This window comes from Nycticebus coucang, chromosome 13, assembly GCF_027406575.1.
Source record: "Nycticebus coucang isolate mNycCou1 chromosome 13, mNycCou1.pri, whole genome shotgun sequence".
Taxonomy (NCBI): Eukaryota; Metazoa; Chordata; class Mammalia; order Primates; family Lorisidae; genus Nycticebus; species Nycticebus coucang.
In genome coordinates, this window is record NC_069792.1 from 62,706,051 (window position 1) to 62,728,437 (window position 22,387).

Below are 22,387 nucleotides of genomic sequence, written 5' to 3' on the forward strand. Positions count from 1 at the left end.
TTTTAAGTTCAACCTTTTCCATACAGATCCTTTTTCTTTCTCAATTTTTCTAGTTTAATTATAATTTCCCATTGCTGCCTATTTCAATAATTAGAACTTCATTTTTGTTAGTGTTTCTACCGCTATTATTTGGTTTTTCCAGCCAGTTTTATCCCGTAAAGTTTTCTGTTTGCTTGTTTTGGTTTGATTTATAGCATTTTTGTCTTTCCTCTCTACTTGGTGGAGGTGGGGTACTGTGTCTGATCAGGTTAGCAAAGAGCTGCTGACCTCAAGGGAACCACCCAACTGGGCACCCCCAGAAGGTGGTTTTTTTTTTTAAGGTTCTAACAAAGTACCCTACTGTACAGCTATATTGCTCTGTCTCCCTCTTTCTGTGCCTCTCTTCTTTTTGTCAATATTCCTTTTACCCACCCACTCTTCTTTCTCTATTTTTCTTTTTTTTTCCTTATCACTCGGTCCTCCTTTCTTTCATCCCTTTTTTGCTCTTAAGCCTTCTCACCCTTCTGGTCCTGTAACCCTTAGTCCACAGGCACAAGAACTTAAAGAGCAAGAGGAAGTGAAAGGAAAATTAGGGCAAGGAAACAGATAAAAGAAATCACCCATGAGGAAGAATCAGCAGAAAACTCCAGGCAACATGAAGAACCAGTCCAGAACAACCCCGCCAAGGGACCATGAGGTAGCTATTGCAGAGGATTCCACCTATACAGAAATGTTAGGAATGAAAGAAAGGGAATTTAGAATACACATGTTGAAAACAATGAAAGAAATGATGGAAACAATGAAGGAAACTGCTAATAAAGTGGAAAATAACCAAAAGGAAATCCAAAAACAGAATCAAATCAGAGATGAACGATATGAAGAATATAAAAAGGATATAGCAGAGCTGAAGGAAATGAAACAGTCAATCAGGGAACTTAAAGATGCAATGGAAAGTATCAGCAACAGGTTAGACCATGCAGAAGAAAGAATTTCAGAGGTAGAAGACAAAGTTTTTGAGATAACTCAGATAGTAAAAGAGGCAGAAAAGAAGAGAGAGAAAGCAGAACGTTCACTGTCAGAATTATGGGACTTTATGAAGCGTTCCAACATACGAGTTATAGGAATTCCAGAAGGGGAAGAAAATGCCCCAGAGGAATGGAAGCCATACTAGAGAATGTTATAAAAGAAAATTTCCCAAATATCACCAAAGATTCTGACACACTGCTTTCAGAGGGCTAACAGACCCCAGGTCGCCTCAACTCTCACCGAGCTTCTCCAAGACACATTGTGATGAACCTGTCCAAAGTCAAGACAAAAGAAAAGATTCTGCAAGCTGCCAGGAGTAAGCGCCAGTTGACCTACAGGGGCAAATCCATCAGAGTGACCGCAGACTTCTCTAATGAAACTTTCCAAGCAAGAAGACAATGGTCATCTACCTTTAATCTACTTAAACAGAACAATTTCCAGCCCAGAATTCTGTACCCTGCTAAGCTAAGCTTCAAAATTGACGGAGAAATCAAATCATTTACGGATATACAAACATTGAGGAAATTCGACACAACAAGACCAGCTCTACAGGAAATACTTCAACCTGTTCTGCACACTGACCATCACAATGGATCAGCAGCAAAGTAAGAACTCAGAAATTAAAGGACAGAACCTAACCTCCACACTGATGCAAAAGATAAAACTAAGCAATGGACTCTCATGAAATAAGACGAATAGAATACTACCACACCTATCAATTATCTCAATAAATGTTAATGGCTTGAATTCCCCACTGAAGAGACATAGATTGGTTGACTGGATTAAAAAACACAAGCCATCCATTTGCTGTCTGCAAGAAACACACCTGGCTTCAAAAGACAAATTCAAGCTCCGAGTCAAGGGTTGGAAGACAATTTTTCAGGCAAATGGAATTCAGAAGAAAAGAGGAGTTGCAATCTTATTCTCAGATACACTTCGATTTAAAGCAACTAAAGTCAAAAAAGACAAAGATGGTCACTTTATATTGGTCAAGGGAAAAATACAACAAGAAGACATTTCAATTCTAAATATCTATGCACCCAATTGAAATGCTCCCAGATTCTTGAAACAGACCTTACTCAGTCTGAGCAATATGATATCTGATAATACCATAATAAAAGGGGACCTTAACACTCCTCTTACAGAGCTAGACAGATCCTCTAAACAGAAATTAAACAAGGATATAAGAGACTTAAATGAGACCCTAGAACAACTGTGCTTGATAGACGCATATAGAACACTCCATCCCAAAGATAAGGAATATACATTCTTCTAATCACCCCATGGAACATTCTCCAAAATTGATCATATCCTGGGACACAAAACAATTATTAATAGAATCAAAAGAATTGAAATTTTACGTTGTATCTTCTCAGACCATAAGGCACTAAAGGTGGAACTCAACTCTAACAAAAATGCTCGACCCCACCCAAAGGCATGGAAACTAAACAATCTTCTGTTGAATAACAGATGGGTGAAGGAAGAAATAAAACAGGAAATCATTAACTTCCTTGAGCATAACAACAATGAAGACACAAGCTACCAAAACCTCTGGGATACTGAAAAAGCAGTTTTGAGAGGAAAATTGATCGCTTTAGATGCCTACATTCGAAAAACAGAAAGAGACCACATCAACAATCTCACAAGAGATCTTATAGAATTGGAAAAAGAAGAACAATCTAAGCCTAAACTCAGTAGAAGAAAAGAAATATCCAAAATCAAATCAGAGATCAATGAAATTGAAAACAAAAGAATCATTCGGAAAATTAATGAAACAAGGAGTTGGTTTTTTGAAAAAATAAATAAAATGGATAAACCATTGGCCAGACTAACGAGGAATAGAAAAGTAAAATCTCTAGTAACCTCAATCAGAAATGATAAAGGGGAAATAACAACCGATCCCATAGAGATACAAGAGATCATCTCTGAATACTACCAGAAACTCTATGCCCAGAAATTTGACAATGTGAAAGAAATGGATCAATATTTGGAATCACACCCTCTCCCTAGACTCAGCCAGGAAGAAATAGAGCTCCTGAACAGACCAATTTCAAGCACTGAGATCAAAGAAACAATGAAAAATCTTCCAACCAAAAAATGCCCTGGTCCAGATGGCTTCACTCCAGAATTCTATCAAACCTTCAAGGAAGAGCTTATCCCTGTACTGCAGAAATTATTCCAAAAAATTGAGGAAGAAGGAATCTTCCCCAACATATTCTATGAAGCAAACATCACCCTGATACCAAAACCAGGAAAAGACCCAAACAAAAAGGAGAATTTCAGACCAATCTCACTCATGAACATAGACGCAAAAATTCTCAACAAAATCCTAGCCAATAGATTACAGCTTATCACCAAAAAAGTCATTTATCATGATCAAGTAGGCTTCATCCCAGGGATGCAAAGCTGGTTTAACATATGCAAGTCTATAAACGTTATCCACCATATTAACAGAGGCAAAAATAAAGATCACATGATCCTCTCAATAGATGCAGAAAAAGCATTTGATAAAATCCAGCATCCTTTTCTAATTAGAACACGGAAGAGTATAGGCATAGGTGGCACATTTCTAAAACTGATTGAAGCTATCTATGACAAACCCATAGCCAATATTTTACTGAATGGAGTAAAACTGAAAGCTTTTCCTCTCAGAACTGGAACCAGACAAGGTTGTCCTCTGTCACCTTTACTATTCAACGTAGTGCTGGAAGTTCTAGCCAATACAATTAGGCAAGACAAGGAAATAAAGGGAATCCAAATGGGAGCAGAGGAGGTCAAACTCTCCCTCTTTGCTGACGACATGATCTTATACTTCGAGAACCCCAAAGACTCAACCACAAGACTCCTAGAAGTCATCAAAAAATACAGTAATGTTTCAGGATATAAAATCAATGTCCAGAAGTCTGTAGCCTTTGTGTACACCAACAACAGTCAAGATGAGAAGCTAATTAAGGACACAACTCCCTTCACCATAGTCTCAAAGTAAATGAAGTACCTAGGAATATACCTAACGAAGGAGGTGAAGGACCTCTATAAAGAAAACTATGAAATCCTCAGAAAGGAAATAGCAGAGGATATTAACAAATGGAAGAACATACCATGCTCATGGATGGGAAGAATCAACATTGTTAAAATGTCTATACTTCCCAAAGCAATCTACCTATTCAATGCCATTCCTATCAAAATACCAACATCGTACTTTCAAGATTTGGAAAAAATGATTCTGCGTTTTGTATGGAACCGGAAAAAACCCCGTATAGATAAGGCAGTTCTCTGTAACAAAAATAAAGCTGGGGGCATCAGCATACCAGATTTTAATCTGTACTACAAAGCCATAGTGGTCAAGACAGCATGGTACTGGCACAAAAACAGAGACATAAACACTTGGAATCGAATTGAAAACCAAGAAATGAAACTAACATTTTACAACCACCTAATCTTTGATAAACCAAACAAGAACATACCTTGGGGGAAAGACTCCCTATTCAATAAATGGTGTTGGGAGAACTGGATGTCTACATGTAAAAGACTGAAACTGGACCCACTCCTTTCCCCACTCACAAAAATTGATTCAAGATGGATAAAGGACTTAAACTTAAGGCATGAAACAATAAAAATCCTCCAAGAAAGCATAGGAAAAACACTGGAAGATATTGGCCTGGGGAAAGACTTCATGAAGAAGACTGCCATGGCAATTGCAACAACAACAAAAATAAACAAATGGGACTTCATTAAACTGAAAAGCTTCTGTACAGCTAAGGAGACAATAACCAAAGCAAAGAGACAACCTACACAATGGGAAAGGATATTTGCATATTTTCAATCAGACAAAAGCTTGATAACTAGGATCTATAGAGAACTCAAATTAATCCACATGAAAAAAGCCAACAATCCCTTATATCAATGGGCAAGAGACATGAACAGAACTTTCTCTAAAGACGACAGACGAATGGCTAACAAACACATGAAAAAATGTTCATCATCTCTATATATTAGAGAAATGCAAATCAAAACAACCCTGAGATATCATCTAACCCCAGTGAGAATGGCCCACATCACAAAATCTCAAAACTGCAGATGCTGGCGTGGATGTGGAGAGAAGGGAACACTTTTACACTGCTGATGGGACTGCAAACTAGTACAACCTTTCTGGAAGGAAGTATGGAGAAACCTCAAAGCACTCAAGCTAGACCTCCCATTTGATCCTGCAATCCCATTACTGGGCATCTACCCAGAAGGAAAGAAATCCTTTTATCACAAGGACACTTGTACTAGACTGTTTATTGCAGCTCAATTTACAATCGCCAAAATGTGGAAACAGCCTGAATGCCCACCAACCCAGGAATGGCTTAACAAGCTGTGGTATATGTATACCATGGAATACTATTCAGCCATTAAAAAAATGGAGACTTTACATCCTTCGTATTAACCTGGATGGACGTGGAAGACATTATTCTTAGTAAAGCATCACAAATGGAGAAGCATGAATCCTATGTACTCAATTTTGATATGAGGACAATTAATGACAATTATGGTTATGGGGGGGGAAACAGAAAGAGGGAACGAGGGATGGGGGTGGGGCCTTGGTGTGTGTCACACTTTATGGGGGCAAGACATTATTGCAAGAGGGACTTTACCTAACAATTGCAATCAGTGTAACCTGGCTTATTGTACCCTCAATGAATCCTCAACAATAAAAAAAAAAAAAATGTTTGTTACAGCCAAAAAAAATAAATAATAAATAAATAAATAAATAAATTTGGTGTAGCCTAAGTGTACAGTGTTTATATAGTCTGTACTGGTGTACAGTAATGTCCTCTCCCTTCATATTCACTCATCACTCATACTTACCCAGAGTAACTTCCAGTCCTACAAGCTTCATTCATGCTAAATGCCATATAGAGGTGTATCTTTTTTTTTTTTTTTTTTGAGACAGAGTCTACCCTTGGTAGAGTGCCGTGGCATCACAGTTCACAGCAACCTCAAACTCTTGGGCTCAAACTATTCTCTTGCCTCGGCCTCCCAAGTAGCTGGGACTACAGGTGCCCACCATAATGCCCAGCTATTTCTTTTGTTTCAGTTGTCATTGTTGGTTAGCTGGCCCAGGCTGGGTTTGAGCCCACCAACTTCAGTGTATGTGGCTGGCGCCGTAACCACTGTGCTACAGGCACCGAGCCTAGAGGTGTATCATTTTCTATCTTTTATGTCATATTTTACTGTATCTTTTCTATGTTTAGATATACAAATACTGGGCGGCGCCTGTGGCTCAAGGAGTAGGGCGCTGGCTCCATATGCCAGAGGTGGCAGGTTCAAACCCGACCCTGGCCAAAAAAACTGCAAAAAAGAAAAAAAAAGATATACAAATTCTTATCATTATGTTCCAACTGCCTATGGCATTCAGTACCGTAAAATGCTGTACAGATTTTGGCCTGGGAACAACAGGTTATACCATATAACCTCGGTGTGTAGTAGGCTGTACCATCCAGCTTTGTGTAAGTACACTCTATGTTGTTCACACAATGACAAAGTCACCTAATGACACATTTCTCAGAATCTATCTGTCATTAAGTAATGTGTGACTATATTGAAAACCACCAACGCTGATCAGAAAGGGAATCCAGAATAAGAGAATATAGAAAATGGAGAAGTAGAAAGACTGAAGAAAATAACAGAATTTCCAGAATTGATGAAAGCTTGATAAGAAAGATAACTGCAACAAACACATTGAGGTGAAATGTAGAACACTAAAATCAAGGAGAAGAGTGTAATCAGAAAAAGCAGCCTCTTGCTAAAGACAATACAACAGTATTTTCAAAGTGCTGAAAGAAAACTGTCAACCTGCAATTCTATATTCAGCTAGATCATCAATAAGAGAATAAGATTGACCGTTTTAGACAAATATTATAAAACCTTAGATATTTTTACCACTAGTAGACAAAACTGAAAAAATAAATAGTAAAGAATATTCTTCCCAAAGGAATAAGTGTGGTGCAAAAAGCAATAGTAAACAAAATAAATGTGAACGAATTGAAACAAGTATTGACAAAACTTAAAAAAAATGACTACTTGGAGAGTACAAAACAAAATTGGCAAAATACCATCCAAAAATTATATGTAAAATGGATGAGGTGTGGTAAAAGTAAAGTGTTCTGAGATCCTTGAATTGTTAGAGGAGGATAAAGATAACGATATTCTTAGACTTTACTCTTTCAATACACCTGTTAAAATTGTAAGGGTAAAACCAGAAAGAAAATATATAGCATCAAAACCAGCAGAGAGGCTCTGCGCCCATAGCACAGCGGTTATGGCGCCAGCCACATACACTAAGGCTGGCAAGTTCGAACTCAGCCCAGGCCAGCTAAATATCAATGACAACTGTAACAAAAAATAGTCTGGTGTTTGCCTGTAGCTCAGTGAGTAGGGTGCCAGCCACATACACCCAGGCTGGCAGATTCGAGCCCTATCCAGGCTTGCTAAAACTGAAACCAAAAAATAAGTGGGCGTTACAGCAGGCGCCTGTAATCCCAGCTACTTGGGAGGCTGAGGCAAGAGAATCACTTAAGCCCACGAGTTTGAGGTTGCTGTGAGCTGTGACGCCACAGCACTCCACCAAAGGAGACATAGTGAGACTATGTCTCAAAAAAAAAAAAAACAGTAGAGGAAAATAAAACATTATCACTACCTACATTTTACAGAACACAAAACCAAGGCTTATTAAAACTGACAGCGGGTGGGGAGGGAGCAGGAAGGGAAGGTCAGACCTACCAGGTACAGCGCACACTATCCAGATAATGAGCACATTTAAAACATTGACTCAAATTGTAAAGGAATTCATGTATCCTTTGAATTTGTACCCCCATAACATTCTGAAATTTTAAAAACTGACTAACTTGACAAAGTTTACCCTCTTAGTAACTAGCAGAATGTGACAAATTCATGTCTTTCAACTCTCAAGTTCTATGATTTTTTTTTCTTTCTGTGTCATAAAGTCTCGGATCTAGGTGATACATTAAAATAACAGAGTATTGCCCTGATGTAATGTGTTACCCAATTCAATAAGGCAAAAATTTCACATGGCTGCAAGCATATTGTCACATTAAATAGTTCTTTGTGGTAAAAGTGTCGTGAATTTACCTAGTAATTTTCTTATTACTCATTTCCTTTTCATTCTTACCTATCCCCTATACTCATTAATTTCATATAATTCTTCTCCTAGACTCTAATATTTACTGTTTCTTCTCCATTCCTCTTTCTCACATTTTTAAATGTTGTGTAAACATTTAAAATGTTGTGTAAACATATTTGTAAACATGAATAAAATTATACTTATGTACCTAAATACATATATGTATTAAAATCTCCATGCGTGTACAATGGGGAGAGGTAGCATACAGTTTTTTTTGTAAGATTTCAAAAATTACCAGACTGTGGTACCCAAGGCTCCTTCATTCTTTGTAATCCTCTCTCACTGAAACAAGTATGTAATGTCAAAAAAGTTGTAGAGCTATCTGTGGTAACAATCTAGCCTCCAAACCTTAGCAGTGGTATACGGTCTCCTAGCAAGCTGTTGCTGATGTCAAAGATTTTATCTCTATACTATGGTGGACATTCCTTTGTTCTTTGCCAAGACCATTTAAATTAATTTCTAACCGTGTAGTATTTTATCTTGAAGACATGCAATGAAATCTTCAGGGTGTGTTCAAGATAGCTCAAACTCTAGGACTCTTTCGTCACATGAAATCACTGTTACTGACCCCCCCCCCCCGCCCCCTCGCCCCACATTTAGTGTACTTACACATTTGTTTACAATATTTCATGGGACAATAAAACTTCAGAATATGTGTATAGACTATCTTGTAAGTCCCTTAAAATCTACTCTCAGTCTCCTACCACACAACTTGGCAGATGTATTAAAACAATATAAAATCAAGTTCATAATAACTTTAACAACAAGAGAGCTGATTATATCCTGCCATTAGCATTATCAGTCCAAAGATCTATACAGTAAGTGCACACTTAAATAAAGCCACCTAATATTTCTACTCGTAATAAATAAATGGTATTTCATACTTTGAAATAAATCAATAGGACCATGGTATGACAGGCAATTTCTTGTACCTGGAGGAACAGAAACCTTGGCTAATTAAAACCTAAACCAATCCAAACAATTGCTTCTCTAACCAAAAAATAAAACAAAGCAATCATACATGTAAAAAGCAAATACATCCAAAAATCACATGCATTTGCTCCCTTTATTTCTCCCTGTTGATTCCTAAAAGCAAACATCTCCATTTTTCTCCTTCTCTAACACTACTTTGATTCCTCAAAAGAGAACCTAGAAGAGGATAAAAAGTTTATAGGCCTTGATAATCCTGAAACAGAACAATAATACATCTCTGAATAAGCAAATCTGTCTGTGTCCTGTTCTGTAACTATTTATTGCCGGTTGAATAATACCACTACTAAAAATTAACAAGTCTACTAAGCTCAAATAGAATTTCCTTTTTTACAAGTACATGGAAATACGGTGATTATTAACAGTAACAAAAAAAACTCACTTAATTGAGCAGCTGAAGATTTTTGAAGGAGTACTCTTTGTAGTAGTGAAAACATAATAAAAATAATACATGATACTTTTAGCAGACAAGGGCAATAGGTTAGGAGAAGGAGGATAAATAGAGAATTACAGGTAAAGATTAACAAGCAGAACAGTCAACTGTGTGGTCTCAGAAAATAGTACTGTTAAATTAGAGATATAATTTCATGATTTCATGGAGACAGATCTGGGCTACGTAGGAGCTGAAGTCCTTATTCTCACAGTAAAAAGTACAAAGCTTTGTCAGCTGATTTACAAAGCGTAGTTATTAATGTCAGAGTCAGGGTGGTGGAAGTAATAACAAACATCCAGCAGCATGCTCTGATATCCTGAATAAGATTGTAAGATAATAAACAAAATGATGAAGCTGGTTTCCTTACCAGTGTTCAGGAGGAGGTCCTGTGGAATGGGATTATTCTGGATTATAAAATTATAAAATCACTTAAATCGTCAACATATATGGATTGGACTCGGACAACTCTCCAGAGAAGATACTCTTTGAGCTTCTGTTATGTGGTGTGTGGCACAGAAGCCCAGGCAACAACAAGGGGCCTGCACCACAGGGAGTCAGTCAACATCCTTCCCAGCCCTTTGGACAAGTCAACAGCCTACTATGCTCACCAGCTGATGTCTGCACCAAGCTCAGAGAACCCTGCTCAATGTCTCTGCTCCCAATCACCTCAACGATTCATTGTAAGTCCTCTCCCAGGACTTAAATCACTTACAACCAAACCAAAAGGTATAAATTAGAAAAAAAGATGAGATTTTGTTTGTTGGAAGAACAAGTAGTTGGCAGCAAAGAGAAAATAAAGCAAATCAAATAAAATAGATAAAACTCAGAACCCACAAATCAGATTATAAAGCAATATTCTGTTGACATTTAAATAAAGTAATCCCATGGCAACAATTTAACTGCTGCGATTTTGCCTGAAGTCCCAGATTTCTCTTGTTTGGCACTAGACACAATTTTTATTTCTCTGTGTACCTAGAGCTTCACACTGGACCAACATTATTTACTACTTACTTGTGCTTGCTTGCATACTTTAAAAGGCTGAAGTGTTTCCTGGTAGAAGAGCTGATGATAAGCCTGTAGGTCAAACCAAAAGTACACACTGTTTTTCCACAACTGCAGATGGAAAAAGAATATAAATTATTACCACCCAATTATTAAAGCTCTATAAGACTCTAATTTCAAATGCAAATAATTATTTAGCTCGTTGCTGTTACCATAAATCAGGTTCAATGTAAGGTGGTCTTAATCTTCTACCACAAATTGGCAATATACAAAATACTTATTGGTATTGTTGCTAGAACATTGTATTGTTGCATGTCTGCTTCTTACATAATTGGCCATTAAAACAGTAAAAGAGTAACAGTTATAGTTAAAGAGTAACGACATATTTCTGGTATGAAACCAAAATCTGAAGGTATTTTGATATATGTTGGCAAATGTACATCATAGCAGAACCAAACATTACTCTAATAATTGCGCCAGTTAAATACATTTGAGCACAATGAAGGCTGTTTGTGATTTTAAAATATATACGTTAGATAGAAGACTGAGGTGGGAGGATCACTTAAGCCCAGGGTTCAAGGTTACAGTGAGCTATGATCCTTATGTCACTGTGATCCAGCAGCCTGTGCTAGAGACAGAGTGAGACTATTTATTTTTTTAAAAAACTTGAAAACCAGGAAATAATTTTGCTACTATGCATAGTAACTTGTAATTATTAGAATTACTAAACATTAAAGATTGACAGAAATCAATTCTGAATCTAAAATACATTATACTGAAATAAAAGTACATGAAAATAAACTGTTGCTAGTCAGGCAAGTCAAGCCTTGTCTATCTCAATTTTACTTTCCTTTGTAATTTTCACAGAATAGTGAACCAAAGAGGATTATAATGGAGATGTTTAAACTTTTACTAAATATTAATATGAAATTTTTACCAGAGATGATTGACATCAAATTTAATTATTTGAACATTGAATTAATTATCTCAACACCCATTATATTTAAAATGAAATAAAATTATAACATTAGATTTTTAAACAATTCTTTTTTACCTGGTTTCCTGAATGCTCACAGAATTTAGTAAAGAAGAACCCAGCTCTATTTTCTACATACAAAGATTGCAACAAGCTTTCCATGTCACCTCCTCCCAAAGTTCCAACATCTAACATGGTTTTAACCTAGATAACAAAACAGAAGTCCATTACCCACCCAAACACACGGTGATTTTTTTACAGCATTGCATAAGAGGGTTTCATGAATTCTTCCAGGCTGTCATTTTCCCACTGGACTATTTTGGTTTTGTATCATATATTTAATTAATGCAGTATGTTTGCATCTGACTGTCTCAAAAAACTCATTTATGGAATCCAACTATAGCAGCAGAATTCATTCTACTATAAACAAATCTGAGTTCAAATTTAATGTTGAAGCAACTTCCCAACCTCAATTATCTTCATGTTTCAGGCATAATAATACTATTTTAGGAGCCTTCCAAATCTTGGTTGGTGGCCTCTTTCCTACTTATTTACTGTCATTTTAGCCTTGAGGTACTGCTATGATAGCTACAGTAGGGTTATAAAAAGAACTATCTCCAAGGCCTCTGGAAGCTGCTCATTAACTGTCCTTAGGGGGTCCCTCTTGGGACAGTCTCATCCTGTACAGGTCATGGCCTACACAGTGTAAATGGCAGTATTAGTTCTCATAAAACTTTGCTGTTTACGGGTTTCTCTGCCAACAATGCTGGCAACCCTAATAGCATTTCTGAAACACAGAAAACTAGCTATTTCCCCAAGCACAAGAGTGACGTGAGAGTATGAAAAGGCATCTGCTATTCACTTTAACTCTATTGTTTTGTCTTTGTAATCTTTTTTTTTTTGGAGACAGAGCCTCAAGCTGGGTAGAGTGCTATGTATGGCGTCACAACTCTTACCAACCTCAAACTCTTGGGCATAAGCAATTCTCTTGCCTCACCCAGTAGCTGGGACTACAGGCACTCGCCACAACACCTGGCTATTTCTTTTGTTGTTACATTTGTCATTGTTGTTTTAGCTGGCCCGGGCTGGGTTCAAACCCGCCAGCCTCAGTATGTGGCCAGTGCCCTACCCACTCAGCTACGGGCACTGCCATTTTTGTCTTTGTAATCTTAATGCAAGTGTGGCATGAACAATTTAGGGTTTAAGTAAGGTTCCTGCTCTCCCTCTGTCACACAGTCTCTCTGCTTACCCCTTCATCTGCCTGCTAAACAAATTCTGAGGTGAGAATTTAATGTTTTTTATGATGTTCGATCATCAGCATTTCAAACTAAAAAGTCATTATTTAGTAGGGGGAAATTTCAATTAGAAGAAAAGGAAAACTATTTGCTTTGAATAAAATAAACAGTTACACAAAATTAAAGCTAAATGTTTAGACTGTACTGGGACTGGTAAGGTACAGTACAAACATACACGTATAATCCTCAGGAGATGTGAAATTTTCATTTAGAACTGGTACATTAAATCCATGTTAAGAGTAGCTGCATTCTGAAGATACCTGTATTTTAAAATTATGGGCTTCCAACATCAAACACTATTTTTTATCAACTTTTAAAAATGTAATAAAATTACTACAGGGCCTTATTTTGCATTTGAGGTATCCTCGTGCCAAAACCAGAACATAGTTGCTTTTGAAAATACCAATCCATGAAATATACAGCAGTGTGGTACTAACAAAGGAAACATGGGTGAAATTTTTGTGTAAAAATCCTTTGGCAAGGAAAAAGTCGAATGTTTTGCTTAGTAGAGAAAAACTTATGGTAAATCAATAAAAATTCACTAAAATCAGGGAATAATGACCAGTTAAATGAGAAATCAGATTATTTGGTCCTCAAAATACTTACCAGGGATTCTTCGGTATAAGTGTATCTTCTATCTAGCTCAGGCTTCAGACACTCAGAAATATCAGTAAAAGATGTTAAGCGGACAACTCTCTTGCTTTCTGACATGAACCTTAACCTAAATTATAAGAATGAAAACTGATTGATAAACAAATTTTGAGTACTTTTGGTATACAGGGCACCAAATCTTATGAGTATTTCTGAGCAATGTGAGAGAATCAAGAAGAAAAAAAAGGAGTAACAGCTTCCTTGCATCTAGGCACTGTGAGTCCGGGGAGATAGGACTCCAGGCATCTCCGGCTGGTGGGATCTGCCTATCATCACCCCTACGAGGATACAGAGAGTCAGCGAGAGACTTCTGGACCCCAAGAGGAGGACTAAAACAGTGGAAAATCGGCAAGTGGTCGCATGTGTTCAATCGGTCTAAACCCGCCCGCAACTGTAAGTTCAGTAGCAGCGAGACTGCAAACCGGAAAGGTCTTACCTGTGAACTATTTTGGTGTCTTTGGACTTGGCACTCAGTTGAGCTGCCTTGGGGAGAGCCTAAGCGGGAATGCGGAGAACTTTGGCCATTGTCGAGGGCCCCAGTCTGAGCCGCTGAGTCAGACGGAGCTAACAGTGTTTGGCTGTGGGCCACAGGGAGCCATTGTAAGTGATCTGCCCTGGCAAGCTCTGCCCTCAGGGTCGCAGAGCTAGAATCGGGTGGGAGCTGGTAACCCAGCACCGAGTAGCCTAAGGGTGGGGTCTAACTTGCCTTGCAGCCCTAACCGTCAGGGACAGAATGAGACTGGTTTTGGCACACTGGGTAAGTGGATAGCCACTTCAGCAGTGATTCCAGTGACAAGCACTTTCCTGGGAAAGCTTCTGCTCAGCAAGTTTACAAGTTCAAAGTGTCTTTTAAGTGGGCTGAAGAGAGATTTAGGGTGTCTGCCTGCTGGGGATTGAGAAATCAGCAGCCTCCAGTTATATCAGAACCGTGATTAACATCTCATACCCCAGAAGACCACGTGTTGCCCAGACAATATTCAACAACATACACATACTGCTTTGTTTTTGGTTGTGTTTTGTTTTTTGTTTTTTTTTTGGTTTGCTTATTTTTTTGTTTATTTTGATGTTGTTTTGTTTTTTAATTTCAACATTTTCCGTACAGATCTTTTTTTTTCTCAATTTTTCTAGTTTAATTATAATTTCCCATTGCTGCCTTTTTTAATAACTAGAACTTCATTTTTGCTATTGTTTCTACCGCTATTATTTGGTTTTTCACTCAATTTTATGCCGTAAAGTTTTCTGTTTGCTTGTTTTGGTTTGATTTATACCATTTTTGTCTTTCCTCTCTACTTGGTGGAGATGGGGTACTGTGTCTGATCAGGTTAGCAAAGAGCTGCTGACCTCAAGGCAACCACCCAAATGGGCAACTCCAGAAGGTGGTTTTTTTTTTAAGGTTGTGTCAAAGTACACTACTGTACACCTATATTGCTCTGTCTCCCTATTTCTGTGCCTCTCTTCTTTTTGTCAATATTCCTTTTACCCATCCCCTCTCCTTTCTCTATTTTTTTTTTCTTTTCACCCGGTCCTCTTTTCTTTCATCCCTTTCTTGGTCTTCAACCTTCTCACCCTTCTGGTCCTGTACCAAAAGGACTCATCTAACCCTTAGTCCACAGGCATGAGAACTTAAACAGCAAGAGGAAGTGAAAGGAAAATTAGGGCAAGGAAACAGATAAAAGAAATCACTCATGAGGAAGAATCAGCAGAAAACTCCAGGCAACATGAAGAACCAGTCCAGAACAACCCCGCCAAGGGACCATGAGGTAGCTACTGCAGAGGAAATAAAGAAATGTGAGGAATGACAGAAAGGGAATTTAGAATACACATGATGAAAACAATGAAAGAAATGATGGAAATAATGAAGGAAACTGCTAATAAAGTAGAAAATAACCAAAAGGAAATCCAAAAACAGAATCAAATAAGAGATGAACGATATGAAGAATATAAAAAGGATATAGCAGAGCTGAAGGAACTGAAACAGTCAATTAGGGAACTTAAAGATGCAATGGAAAGTATCAGCAACAGGTTAGACCATGCAGAAGAAAGAATTTCAGAGGTAGAAGACAAAGTTCTTGAGATAACTCAGATAGTAAAAGAGGCAGAAAAGAAGAGAGAGAAAGCAGAACATTCACTGTCAGAATTATGGGACTTTATGAAGCATTCCAACATACGAATTATAGGAATCCCAGGAGGGGAAGAAGAATGCCCCAGAGGAATGGAAGCCATACTAGAGAATATAATAAAAGAAAATTTCCCAAATATCACCAAAGATTCTAACACACTGCTTTCAGAGGGATATCGGACCCCAGGTCACCTCAACTCTAACCGAGCTTCTCCAAGACACATTGTGGTGAACCTGTCCAAAGTCAAGACGAAAGAAAAGATTCTGCAAGCTGCCAGGAATAAGCACCAGTTGACCTACAGGGGCAAATCCATCAGAGTGACCGCAGACTTCTCTAATGAAACTTTCCAAGCAAGAAGACAATGGTCATCTACCTTTAATCTACTTAAACAGAACAATTTCCAGCCCAGAATTCTGTACCCTGCTAAGCTAAGCTTTAAAATTGATGGAGAAATCAAATCACTTATGGCTATACAAACATTGAGAAAATTTGCCACAACAAGACCAGCTCTACAGGAAATACTTCAACCTGTTCTGCACACTGACCACCACAATGGATCAGCAGCAAAGTAAGAACTCAGAAATTAAAGGACAGAACCTAACCTGCACACTGATACAAAAGATAAAACTAAGCAATGGACTCTCACAAAATAAGATGAATAGAATACTACACACTTATCGATTATCTCAATAAATGTTAATGGCTTGAATTCCCCACTGAAGAGACATAGATTGGTTGACTGGATTAAAAAACACAAGCCATCCATTTGCTGTCTGCAAGAAACACACCTGCTTCAAAAGACAAATTAAAGCTCCGAGTCAAGGGCTGGAAGACAATTTTTCAGGAAAATGGAATTCAGAAGAAAAGAGGAGTTGCAATCTTATTTTCAGATTCATGTGGATTTAAAGCAAATAAAGTCAAAAAAGACAATGATGGTCACTTTATATTGGTCAAGGGAAAAATACAACAAGAAGATATTTCAATTTAAATATTTATGCACCCAATTTAAATGGTCCCAGATTCTTGAAACAGACCTTACTCAGTCTGAGCAATATGATATCTGATAATACCATAAGAACAGGGGACTTTAACACTCCTCTTACAGAGCTGGACAGATCCTCTAAACAGAAAGTAAACAAAGATATAAGAGATTTAAATGAGACCCTAGAACAACTGTGCTTGATAGAAGCATATAGAACACTCCATCCCAACGATAAAGAATATACATTCTTCTCATCACCCCATGGAACATTCTCGAAAATTGATCATATCCTGGGACACAAAACAAATATCAACAGAATCAAAAGAATTGAAATTTTACCTTGTATCTTCTCAGACCATAAGGCACTAAAGGTAGAACTCAACTCTAACAAAAACTCTTGACCCCACACAAAGGCATAAAAATTAAACAATCTTCTGTTGAATAACAGATGGGTGAAGGAAGAAATAAAACAGGAAATCATTAACTTCCTTGAGCATAAAAACAATGAAGACACAAGCTACCAAAACCTGTGGGATACTGCAAAAGCAGTTTTGAGAGGAAAATTCATTGCTTTAGATGCCTACATTTGAAAAACAGAAAGAGAGCGTATCAACAATCTCACAAGCCATCTTATGGAATTGGAAAAAGGAGAACAATCGAAGCCTAAACTCAGTAGAAGAAAACAAATCTCTAAAATCAAATCAGAGATCAATGAAATTGAAAACAAAAGAATCATTCAGAAAATTAATGAAACAAGGAGTTGGTTTTTTGAAACAAATACATAAAATAGATAAACCATTGGCCAGACTAACGAGAAATAGAAAAGTAAAATCTCTAGTAACGTCAATCAGAAATGATGAAGGCGAAATAACAACTGATCCCACAGAGATACAAGAGATCATCTCTGAATACTACCAGAAACTCTATGCCCAGAAATTTGACAATGTGAAGGAAATGGATCATATTGGGAATCACACCCTCTCCCTAGACTTAGCCAGGAAGAAATAGAGCTCCTGAACAGACCAATTTCAAGCACTGAGATCAAAGAAACAATAAAAAATCTTCCAACTAAAAAATGCCCTGGTCCAGATGGCTTCACTCTAGAGTTCTATCAAACCTTCAAGGGAGCTTATTCCTATATTGCAGAAATTATTCCAAAAAATTGAGGAAGAAGGAATCTTCCCCAACACATTCTATGAAGCAAACATCACCCTGATACCAAAACCAGGAAAAGACCCAAACAAAAAGGAGAATTTCAGACCAATCTCACTCATGAATATGGATGCAAAAATTCTCAACAAAATCCTAGCCAATAGATTACAGCTTATCATCAAAAAAGTCATTCATCATGATCAAGTAGGCTTCATCCCAGGGATGCAAGGCTGGTTTAACATATGCAAGTCCATAAACATTATCCACCATATTAACAGAGGCAAAAATAAAGATCACATGGTCTTCTCAATAGATGCAGAAAAAGCATTTGATAAAATCCAGCATCCTTTTCTAATTAGAACACTGAAGAGTATAGGCATAGGTGGCACATTTCTAAAACTGATTGAAGCTATCTATGACAAACCCACAGGTAGTATTTTACTGATGGGAGTAAAACTGAAAGCTTTTCCTCTTAGAACTGGAACCAGACAAGGTTGTCCCCTATCACCTTTGGTATTCAACATGGTGGTGGAAGTTTTAGCCAATACAATTAGGCAAGACAAGGAAATAAAGGGAATCCAAATGGGAGCAGAGGAGGTCAAACTCTCCCTCTTTGCTGACGACATGGTCTTATACTTAGAGAACCCCAAAGACTGAACCACAAGACTCCTAGAAGTCATCAAAAAATACAGTAATGTTTCAGGATATAAAATCAATGTCCACAAGTCACTAACCTTTGTGTACACCAATAACAGTCAAGATGAGAAGCTAATTAAGGACACAACTCCCTTCACCATAGTCTCAAAGAAAATGAAATACCTAGGAATATACCCAACGAAGGAGAAGGACCTCTATAAAGAAAACTATGAAATCCTCAGAAAGGAAATAGCAGAGGATATTAACAAATGGAAGAACATACCATGCTCATGGATGGGAAGAATCAACATTGTTAAAATGTCTATACTTCCCAAAGCAATCTACCTATTCAATGCCATTCCTATCAAAATACCAACATCATACTTTCAACATTTGGAAAAAATGATTCTGCGTTTTGTATGGAACTGGAAAAAAACCCGTAAAGCTAAGGCAGTTCTTAGTAATAAAAATGAAGCTGGGAGCATCAGCATACCAGATTTTAGTCTGTACTACAAAGCCATAGTGGTCAAGACAGCATGGTACTGGCACAAGAACAGAGACATAGACACTTGGAATCAAATTGAAAACCAAGAAATGAAACTAACATCTTACAACCACCTAATCTTCGATAAACCAAACAAGAACATACCTTGGGGGAAAGACTCCCTATTCAATAAATGGTGTTGGGAGAACTGGATGTCTACATGTAAAAGACTGAAACTGGACCCACACCTTTCCCCACTCACAAAAATTGATTCAAGATGGATAAAGGACTTAAATTTAAGGCATGAAACAATAAAAATCCTCCAAGAAAGCATAGGAAAAACACTGGAAGATACTGGCCTGGGGCAAGACTTCATGAAGAAGACTGCCATGGCAACTGCAACAACAACAAAAATAAACAAATGGGACTTCATTAAACTGAAAAGCTTCTGTACAGCTAAGGAGACAACAACCAAAGCAAAGAGACAACCTACACAATGGGAAAGGATATTTGCATACTTTCAATCAGACAAAAGCTTGATAACTAGGATCTATAGAGAACTCAAATTAATCCACATGAAAAAAGCCAACAATCCCATATATCAATGGGCAAGAGACATGAACAGAACTTTCTCTAAAGACGACAGATGAATGGCTAACAAACACATGAAAAAATGTTCATCATCTCTATATATTAGAGAAATGCAAATCAAAACAACCCTGAGATATCATCTAACCCCAGTGAGAATGGCCCACATCACAAAATCTCAAAACTGTGGATGCTGGTGTGGATGTGGAGAGAAGGGAACACTTTTACACTGCTGGTGGGACTGCAAACTAGTACAACCTTTCTGGAAGGAAGTATGGAGAAACCTCAAAGCACTCAAGCTAGACCTCCCATTTGATCCTGCAATCCCATTACTGGGCATCTACCCAGAAGGAAAAAAATCCTTTTATCATAAGGACACTTGTGCTAGACTATTTATTGCAGCTCAATTTACAATCGCCAAAATGTGGAAACAGCCTAAATGCCCACCAACCCAGGAATGGATTAACAAACTGTGGTATATGTACACCATGGAATACTATTCAGCTATTAAAAGAAATGGAGACTTTACATCCTTCGTATTAACCTGGATGGAAGTGGAAGACATTATTCTTAGTAAAGCATCACAAGAATGGAGAAGCATGAATCCTATGTACTCAATTTTGATATGAGGACAATTAATGACAATTAAGGTTATGGGGGGCGAGGAAAAGCCGAAAGAGGGACGGAGGGATGGGGTGGGGCCTTGGTGTGTGTCACACTTTATGGGGGCAAGACATGATTGCAAGAGGGACTTTGCCTAACAATTGCAATCAATGTAACCTGGCTTATTGTACCTCAATGAATCCCCAACAATAAAAAAAAATATATCAACATGTTGTACCCCACATATGCATGAATGTATTCATGATCTATGTGTATATGACTTAATAAAAAAATACTTTAAAAAAATAAAGGAGGGTAAAGGAACATAATGCAAAAAAAAAAAAAAAAAAAGCACATCAGTTCCAGCCCGAAGAGGTGCTTGAGAAAATGAGGCAGAGTTATACAGAAAGACAACTCTCAAAATAACTACTGCTCAAATGAATTCAAGAGAATACATTATAGACGCCAAATGACTGGGATGGATAAAAAATACTAAGAGAGCATAGAATGAGAAGTGCCTTTTGGGGTGGCGCCTGTGGCTCAGTTGGTAAGGCACCGACCCATATACTGAGGGTGGTGGGTTCAAACCCGGCCCCGGCCAAACTGCAACCAAAAAATAGCCGGGCGTTGTGGTGGGCGCCTGTAGTCCCAGCTACTCGGGAGGCTGAGGCAAGAGAATCGCTTAAGCCCAGGAGTTGGAGGTTGCTGTGAGCTGTGTGAGGCCACAGCACTCTACAGAGGGCCATAAAGTGAGACTCTGTCTCTACAAAAAAAAAAAAAAGAAAAGAAATTTTTCCTGAAAAATTAGAAGGTAATATTTTGTATATGTATCTGAGAGCACGTGTGTGAGAGTGTGTGTGCTGGAGGAGTTATTTAGATAGGAAGAACAGTGAGCAATAAGTGAAGCGAGGTAGAGAAACCCTTGTTTTAAAAGCAGCAAAGATAATTTGCTCAGGGCAAGAAGACACTAACAGTTAAGTGAACATTATAAACTACCTACCAAACACTGTGCTAGATAAAATTCACTTTATAATACTTAATCGCCAAAACAGGCAAGATTCAAAGGGAATTGTACAAGTTAGTTTGGGGTCAGATAACGGAAGTCTTTGGAGTTAAACTAAAGACTTTGGACATCATCTTTTTACATTTTCCTATCCGACTCCCTCTCCCATGCCCCACTGCAATTATCTAAACTTTATTTTCTAGCTCCATAAAACCTGGTTGTTCCACCTCACCAATCTACCTCCACCCCAATTCATTAGCAGGTCACCTTGCAAGTTCTTCTCACACAACATGTTGGTATAACATGCTTCAATTTCCACTCCCCCAGGTAGTAGACATAGTTAATTGGTCAGCTAACCCAACATCCATTCCATAAAACATGCCTTTTCCACTTCACCAATCTACTTCCATTCCAATTGGCTAGCAAATTACTTTACAGATTCTTCTCACACAAAATGTTGGTACAACACACTTCGATTTCCACTCCTGCCCCCCTCTGGGCAGACACAGTTAACTGACGGGGTAACCCAACGCCCACTCCCCGTTACATGTTTCTATACACACCACCTCTGAGACCTGAAAAAGCTAAACATTCACTTTCCAAGATGCCCTTGCAGACAGAAATACCCTTGTGATACAGTCGTGACTAATGAGATATGACATGAAGTCTGCTGGGGAACTTCTAAGAAAGCTTGCCTTCCTGACAAAAGGGAGAGGGTTAATGGAAATCGCCCTCCCACTTCTTTCTGACTTGAACGCCTGATGGCAGGAGCTGCAACACCACTGACCATGAGTGAGTGGCCAAGAGCAATACAAAAATTCCGGGCCTAAGACTTCTGACCTGTTGAACCAATATTGGCAGTTGCTTACTTCAGATTTCTTATGTGAGATAAACAAGATCAATTCACCTAAGCCCTGTTAGTCAGATTTCTTTGTTATTTGCAACTGAAAGGATTCTTATGTGATCAATAAACACATCCACCTGTACCCATCCTTACTTATTTCTGTCTTGACTTAGGAACAGGTGCCCCAGCTGCCCATGGTTAATCTCAATACCTTGGTTCTTGAATCCTTCTCTCTAGTATACTTTGAAAATGGAGATCTTTCTTTCTCATATATCTTTAATTTTTCCATTTCCTTTGGATTTTAGTCTATTCATATCAATAGACTCAAGTCTCCTCCACCTTAAAAATACCCTTTCTGATGAAAACAAAAACAGAATGTACCAAAATTATGGGATACAGCTAAAGCAGTGCTTACAGGAACTTTTTTTTTTTTTTGC

The 22,387-nt window shown here is 38.0% G+C and overlaps 1 protein-coding gene across 2 annotated transcripts in view; it reads right to left on the minus strand.

Annotated features, from left to right (window-relative positions):
- RGS22 (regulator of G protein signaling 22) overlaps positions 1-22,387 on the minus strand; it is a 203,240-nt gene that overhangs the window by 86,795 nt on the left and 94,058 nt on the right. For both annotated transcript variants that reach the window (XM_053559391.1, XM_053559392.1), the window contains 3 exons: positions 13,494-13,608; positions 11,671-11,796; positions 10,626-10,727 (listed from right to left, as the gene is read on the minus strand). In XM_053559391.1, the coding sequence (XP_053415366.1) occupies positions 10,626-10,727; positions 11,671-11,796; positions 13,494-13,608 (343 nt within the window). The remainder of the gene's footprint in view (positions 1-10,625; positions 10,728-11,670; positions 11,797-13,493; positions 13,609-22,387) is intronic.